We start from the raw sequence: 8,826 nt of genomic DNA on the forward strand, positions 1-8,826 counted from the left end.
CTGTGAGTTCCTCTTTAAAATACAAAATTTAAGAAATTTACTTATACAAAAATATTGTATTTCATTAATATGGATTTTGAGTGTTAATGTGGACTCTTCTGCATTCTTTCATTGTCGTGACCCTGCAAAATATTTCGTTTCATCAAAATACACCACTTCTATTATACTAGTGAAATAAGAAGTAGACATAATAATATTATCATTGGTCTCCGCAGATGTTTTTCTATGAATAAGCCGAGTCCTATTATTTGAATTGCATCTAATTTACTTTAACAAAATAAAAATTTGTCAATGTCTAATGCCTAACAAGGGACTTCAAAAATCCACAATAATTTAGGGTGAACGATGTCATCCTGTATTCCTGCCATCCTTATGGATGCTTATACATGATATTAGTAAAAACTACTACAGGTCGGTGTTGTAGAAATTAGGAATATATAGGATATTAGAATAGAAAAATACCTGCGTGTATGACTGTCAGAAATTAAATCATACAATTTTTCTGTTTGCAATATTTTTAAATTTAAATACAACAATTTGTTCCTATGATTTTATATTGTTAAGATTTCGATAAATATTATAAGTTTGGTTTAAAACTGCAACTTTATGCATTTTATTATTTAAAAACATAGGTGACATATTTTTTGTATTTTTTTTTTGTATTTTTGGTGATAAATGACCAAACACTGTTCCGCAGAATTAATTTACTATTCAATTAAAAGTTTTACGAAATATGAGTATTCAGTACCTAATACGTCATATAGGTGAATCGTGTTCGAACTAACTGCGTTTTATTTAAATACAGACAGTATCCGAACACCGTAGTATAATTTATTCGACTAGCGCTATTATTTCAAATAAATATATAATTATTATATAGGTGCAGAGATGTACGGCATTAACGATTGACGTTAGTTTTGACGAACAATTTACGTTAATGTAGTGCGTACTCCGGTGAAAGACGAATAATTGTACACGGGGTGTTTTAAGCGTAACTCGGCTAGATTATAATTACTTTTCAACTATAGATGGTGCGCGTCAAACAATAAATTCGTTAGCAATAATATTGAATAAAATAATCGACAGTACCTATATACCTGTATATTATTCACTATGCTCACTGTACCTACGCAAATATTATCGTTATATAATATATATATATAGGTAAGTACGCGCGTTATAGTCGAAGATCATTTTTCACAACTGACGATGTATTGTTATAATATTTTATAAATATATAGCAGAGAATAATAATAATTTTTTACCAATTGCAATATTCAATCGATATATAAAATAACTTAATAGACGTACGTTGCCGAGTTCGGAGAATTAGTGATTGGAAATATCGAGGCGGTAAACTATGCAGTATAATAAGGTAATATTGTGAACATCTTCTTCGACGTACTGAAATAAAAAAAAATAATAAAATAAAATATGTACATTATTTTACACGTTCTCAATTTGTGGCCATTCAATTTTTGATCACAGGGGCCCGCGCGTCACGTCTTCGTCTTACAAACCACAAAATATACAACACAGCAAATTTTCGTTCGGTTGAACCAATTCATGTCGTTAGCTCTAGTATTAGAGTGAATTTGACCAGTTATTCTATCAAAGGTAAAAATGACATTATCTGTATTTGTACGTTGGTTTTTTTAAAAAAAAATTTCAATTTTCTACGAGTTACATGTACGTATATTAGACTCAATTTAAATTTTTTGCGATTACAATAATATGTTTATAAATTAAAATATCACTAAAAACAAATAAACAAAACGCAGTCTTACCTATAATAGTCTTACCCTAAGGTTTGATAACAGATCAAATACTTATTCTACAATATTAAGACTGATGAAACGTAATAAAATTGGTTCTGTGGGACGCGAAATTGCTAGTTATATTTTAGGTTTGTAAGACGGAGACAACCCATGCGGGTGTGACGTTCTCCTAAACAAACAAATAATTAATTTAATGTTATTTCTGACACTCAGACGTAATAATATTGAATTTTCTACAGTGCCACGAGGATGACGCGATACCGAGTTTCAGCAACAACAATGACAGCCGACGGGTGTATTCATAAATTATATCTGTTATGTTTATTACATAAAATATTGAAATATCGCTGTCGCTGTTTCGTCTAATATTCACATTCAATATTAAATTATTCATTATCTCCTGAATCACGGGGTAACATTACACGATGCATATTGGTTACTTGGCGATATACCAGCCGATAACAGTGGGATTTTTAGTGGTTTTGGAAGTTATCTAAGATGAGTTATGGGGCTATTGTGAAGAAATCACTAAAGTTGGTAATATAATATGCATGAAAGTAAGTTGTAGTCAAATATTTGATATTTGAATTTTCAAAATAGAAAGTTTATATTTAAACAGAAATATGTCAAATTATAGTTTGTATCTGATCAATAATTTGATAACCAAAATATAAATCAATTTTTTGTTCTCGAATATTTTTAGTCGTTATAAATGTTATAATTGTATCAGCATTGGTTCGATATTCTATAATTATACAAGTGCTAACCCATCGATTGATTGATTATTAGTCCATAATTAATGCTATGACGTTAATCGCTATATTCGCATACACAATAAGATACTTATATGGCTCGGATACGAAAAAATCATAAAAAAATGTACATGTAGTTATGAATAACAATACCGTTTACGAATATGAATTTCTTAAATATCTAAATTTACCAATATTCTTTAGTTTTAGAGCATATTTTACAGTTTTACTCCAATGTCATACTTAAAATTTTACATCAGATTTAATATAAATTTTAATAATTTTCGCATCTACATTCTAGTTTTTAAAAATTAAAAACATATACTATAGTAAATTAAATATTAATTAAATAAACGTTGATGGAAATTGCTTTATAAGAGTTTTAAACCAAATTCATAATTTGTTTTTTCAGTTTTTTTTTTTTATGGTCATATACTCATATGTATTATTATATTATAAAATTTTTGGTGCTTAAACGTATGTTTTTAAAGTTATATTTCGTATTTTTTTTTTTATAGATAATATAAATCCGAGTCTTGCAGGCTTCAATATAATATTTGTATGTTGATATTGAATACACTCGCGTTACTTGTAAGAAGGAGATATCATTAAATTAAATAAAAGAGCAATGTCTCAGAAACGATCACGAGTTATTAAAATACAGTAAATTACATCTATATAGTCGTTGATTTTTTTTTTTAAAATAAATCGTTGTATTACCGATACTCTACATTATACAGCTAATAAAAATGATAATTAAATATATATACACTTGTATAATATAATATTCGCACTGCATGTTATAAATAATGTATCATAATCGATAGTTAATAAACGAGTAGTTTTGCACCTTTTTTGTGCATTTCATTATTTTATGTTTTAATATAATTTCTATTTTTTATTAAAAAAAAAAAAAAAAATACGTCGATAAAGTTCAAGTAGTATGCGTAGAGAAGCACGCTCAAATAATGATGACGACTTGAGAGAGGATCGAGTGGTCTGTAAAATTAAACAAATACTCAGCATTTCTGAATTACTCGGTTAATTTATATATATTTTTTGCTACACATTTTGCTGTAAACAAAGTTACGGCTTAAAATTGGCAGTGATACGAGTTCTCGTTAAAAAAACAATATTAAATTATAGGCTTGGCTTATCGTCAGTTTGCAGAAATTATGAAATAGCGCACGTAACGAGTACTTCATTGACGTGGAAAAATTAAATTTATTTGACATAGTTACTAAAAAACGCTTTATACCATGATGCTATTTAAAATGACGAAAAATAATTGACTACAAAAATACAACTAGGTAATTATGTGAACGTCTCAAAGTCGTTGATCTTGAACTTTTCGAATTTCATGATTATTTACTCATAAAAAAAATATAATTAGCATTTTCATATAAGACTAACTTTTTGAAAGTGTAAAATTAATTAGGTATATAGTAAACATGTTATATTTTTAAATTAAAATTTCAAAATGAAAATTTAATATTTCATATACAGGACGATTATTTTATCAAATAACTCTAATCATTATTTTAAAATATATACATAAATATTTTTTTTACATAATTTCGAGTAGAAATAAAATAACATTAAAAAAATATTTATATTTTTTTTAAGTTTTTAATTTTTTGAATGACACATACATATTTGTAAATTTTTTATTCTGAAGCATAATATTTTTTTGGCTTATTTCGATACTTAAAAATTGAAGTTCAGAGTTCAGACGAGTAGTTTATGATTAATTAGTATTTTAAGTTTTGGTGAGCGGAGTGAAGAGGTATGGGTATACTTTGCAAAATCTTGGTCAAACTATCCCCGCTTACCTAAAATTTAAATACTTATTAGTTATAAAGTTATGACTCATAAACTAATGGTCTGAATTTTGATTTGTATACATTAAAATTTTCCAAAAAATATTCTGCTTCTGAATCATTGCTGTTCATGACGTTCATGACGTTCATGATGTTCATGTCTCATAACTTTTTATTAATTATTAATATCAATAATTTACTACTTTGGCCTCACTTGATAATTTTGTGTAATTCGCATTTAGTATAAGTAGTTAATTTTCTTGGCATCTATGACGTCAATGTCCTAAAATAAGAAAAAACCAAAATTATGTTGAAATAAATAATGTGTAAATGAACTTAACATTATTGTTTTGTTTATAAAAAAAACTCTGAATTGCTTATTTATTTGAACACATTTTAATATATTAGAATGAAGACAACTAATAAATTTAAAACAAATACATATTTGTCGAAAATCAATGTAAATATGCAGACGATGACAAAAATTCTACTGACGTTCTTAAGGTATGAATATTATTATTATCTTATAATATTATTTAATTATTTAGAGATTTAACTTACAATTATTAACGGTCAAGAATGAAAATATATGTTTAATAAGTTTGCTATGACAAAGATCAACAAATCTAAAGTAATAGAAAATGCAGAAGTTATTCAAGTTTTTAGTATAATCTATAAAGTCTTACTCTCACAGACGTCTCATCCTATATTAGATTGGTCAAAATACACTATATTTAAAGTTGATTTTTATTTTACTTTGTCACTACCCTCTCATTCTAAAATCCTGGCTACGCCACTGCATAGAAGTAGAAGTATTTTAAAATAGTTGATAGAGTAATTGATCTGTTTGCCAATATATCAAAAACAGTAATTTGGGTTTTGTGAAATAAATTAATAAATTTCTATGTATAAACATTTATATATTTAGACGTATTTATATTAGATGGTTGGTGATGGTTGGACAGTAAAAAATATTTGTTTTTACCATTATAATTAAATATTAATAACTATGTCCAGTATATTAAATTATTTAAATTTCAATATTTAAATTTAATATCAATATGGTTAAAAATGATGTTTTTGTATGATATCCATCATCTCTCCTTAAAAAAAAAAAAATATATGTCCCAGATTCTCTACCGATCACGTGCAAACATTTCAGTTTAACGATTCTGTGAAATATTAAAAATAATAAAAATGCTAACCATAATATATTCTATGTACAAGATACTTGAAACTCTATTCTCATACCTGGAAAATGTTCAGTTGACATAAATTTACATATTTTATTTTAAGATATTTGACAAGTAAATGAAATACCCGGTATTTGTGTAACCTGCTGCGGTTTGTACTTGAAGTTCGAAAAGCATCATTACGTTTGTATGAACATTTACGGTTTACAGAGTTCAATACTAACAATATTAAGCTGATGTGGTGAGCGTTTTTAAAACACTCGTCAGTCATGTACGCGTGTGCTTTTTAACTCGGTATACAATTCAATATTCCGTATAATAGTTTACCAGCAACTGTTTCGTACGAGAAAAGTGCAATTTTATTGCGCAAAATATCGAGTAACATTGTGTGGGTATAAAACTAATTGTATTTATAGTATGTATACGTACTAATATTATGCCAAAACGAAAGACAACCCAAGTCATAATGTTATGTCACTATAACTTATTATCGTGCGCACGCGTGTGTATCATATTATACATATTATATTTTTAAGTAGTGTTTGACCTCTCTTAGGCTTAAGCTTGGGTGTGAAACACAATCATATAATCGTATCTTTAATTAGCCAATTTAAATATCTATTATGATGATTAATAAATAATAACCAATAGTTTCAATACTAATAATGTACAACATTTTACAGATATAAATTTAAAAAGACTTGTACCTATGGTATTTATTACTGATTAGATATTAGATATTATATATAAAAACCCGGAGATGAATTGTATGTCAGTAAACGTCCATTCAGTTCTACGTTGAAAATCGTCACCGTGACATATTTATAACATAAAAGCAATGAAGTCATAATGGCAGATTTGGGGGGTCAAATGACAGAATATTATAGTATTTGTACACTGTCTATAAAATGCAAACAACGGACGTGTGCTCAAAGGAGTGATCTCATAAATCAAATAATGGTTGTAAAGTATATTGTACCTATTATTTTATATTAATTATTTACAACATCGTAACAAATCAGTTGAATCAGACTTTTATTTAGCTTACAATTTTTAAGTTCAGTCCAAAAACGTGAATATAAGATTCTACAATCTTTTTTTTTTTTTAGTAATTTAAAAATATTTGAAATACATATTATATGTGATATTTTTTTTATATGAACGTTTGATGTTTAAATATTGACAAAATTTGTCGAAATTAAGAAAATGTTCAAGTTATTTTAATGCTAAAAGTCTATAAAATGTTAAATTCTTGTAGATATTTTAAGTTCAAATTTTAACTAAAATAAGCGAAAAATAACGATTTTAGTTATTCAATTGTAATTAAAAAGTATTTTATTTGGGAATTTGAAACTTTTGTGTATTTACTATACTCTATTAATTATTTCTGATGAATAAGTTAACTTTAACAATAACCTAGTTAATATATTATGATAAAATAGTGTTTCATTTAGCTATAATAGTCGCCCCAATTTGATTCATTACATAATATTATCTAAAATTCGAGCAATAATTTGTCAATAAATAAATACGTTATGTCGTGAGCGGATTTCAATAATATTTTATTGTTGTTGGCCAAAATAAACAACGTCCGTGTTTGGTATGCATAATCGTGCGTCGTACGGATACGTTTTAATTGTTTATTTTTCTAGAACATTGTGAAGGAAAAATATTTTATTAACAGTTTTAAGAGTGACGTCTGTTGTTAATAATTTTTATATCCTGGGACAAATCAAAGTTATTTTATTATGTCTGCTAAACGCAGCACTTCAAAGCGATCGAAGGCCAACATGTCGGCCGAGCGACGCAGAACTCTGAGAAGACACGAAATCGACATTACCGAAGCTTCGGACGAAACCGATCAGTCAACCAGTGGTGTTAGCGATTTAATAACATTGAGACGTGGCCGTCGATCATCGAGGCGAAGGCCGAAGAGCCGCAGAAGGCGATCGCGGTCTGGTCGCCGCCGGGTCAGAAGACGTAGCGTCGGCGGTACCGAGGAAGACGAAGACGAAGACTACAGTACGACCACAGACGCCGAAGAAGACGATGACGACGACTCGTCAGCGGTAGACGCGTCGTCCCGGAGAAGGTCGAGAAAAAGGAGGAGTAGACGAAGGGGCAGTCGACGACGCCGCCGTCAGTATCAGATCAGTGGAACCGACGAAGACAACGACGATGATAACACCGACGCAGAGACCACCGAAGACGCTTCGTCTTCTAGCGGCAGTGGTGCCCTCGCGATGGCGGCCAGCGGGTGTGGAAATCCTTGTGGCAGTCGCCGCAGGAGAAGGAGAAGGAGGAGAAGGTCTTCTAGCAGACGAATGGGGTGCAAGCCGAAGAGTAGGAGAAGGAGGAGAAGAAGGAGGAGAAGTGGCGGCTGCTGTATCAACAATCTCGGAGAGTCTACCATCACGGTTGGTGAAATGACCGACGATTTGACAGATACGAGCGGAACAGGGCACCGACGCATCACGAGCCACAACGAACCGGATACCGTCGCCAACACTCGGCAAAATGCCCGGAAATCGAGCTAGATATTGCAAGACGCCTTTCCGTTTTCGATTTATCTACCAGGCGATATTATGAATTTTAAACCCGTTTAATTGTATAAATAAATATTCAAATTATAAAAATCCTAATCGTTTTTATTTTAGTTCAGATTTGTGGTATAGTGAAAAACACAATTTTAAGATCTTTTAGTGGTAACACATAGTTTTTTCAAATACTTATTTTTTTTTGTATTTATATTTATTGTCACTTTGGTTATTTATAATATTCAGGTGCTTGTAAATAAGTGCTTACGTCGTTTGCGTAACGAAAAATGCCTAAGATACGCGTCGTATGCCCCATGCACGTATGATGCACGTCCATGTGAAGGTGTACACGTATACGAGTACGATACGTTTTCGCTCAAAATTGAACAGCTTTCCTTTCACCAATTTTAAATTGAAATCCGTTCTTTTTTTTTTAATATGATTTCCTAAAAAAAAAAAAATGCCCAAAACAACTCTGTTTGGATTAATGTCGAAACAATACAGCACTGCCGCTAAAAACGAATGTTTTTTTTTCACGGGTATAATAAATGACGTGTGTAAAACACCGTTTTCGTTTTCAATTTTCCCGCGCCCCATGAGATTTGAAACATCCGGCTCTCGTGTTTACGTGATCAAAATATTAAATACAACATCCGAACGACGTATTACTCAATGTGTATATATTAACACATAGGTACCTATACGTCATTTCACGGAAATAAACATAATTCGTAAACAATATGTTA

At 29.7% G+C, this 8,826-nt stretch overlaps 1 protein-coding gene across 1 annotated transcript; it reads left to right on the forward strand.

Moving 5' to 3' along the window:
• The first annotated feature begins 7,333 nt into the window (after nucleotides 1–7,333).
• LOC132925609 (NF-kappa-B-activating protein-like) lies at nucleotides 7,334–8,080 on the forward strand. The gene has a single exon (XM_060989987.1). It carries the CDS (start codon nucleotides 7,334–7,336, stop codon nucleotides 8,078–8,080), a length of 747 nt encoding a protein of 248 aa, XP_060845970.1.
• The last annotated feature ends 746 nt before the right edge of the window (nucleotides 8,081–8,826 follow it).

The sequence above is a fragment of the Rhopalosiphum padi genome, chromosome 3, assembly GCF_020882245.1.
Source record: "Rhopalosiphum padi isolate XX-2018 chromosome 3, ASM2088224v1, whole genome shotgun sequence".
NCBI classification, from domain to species: Eukaryota; Metazoa; Arthropoda; class Insecta; order Hemiptera; family Aphididae; genus Rhopalosiphum; species Rhopalosiphum padi.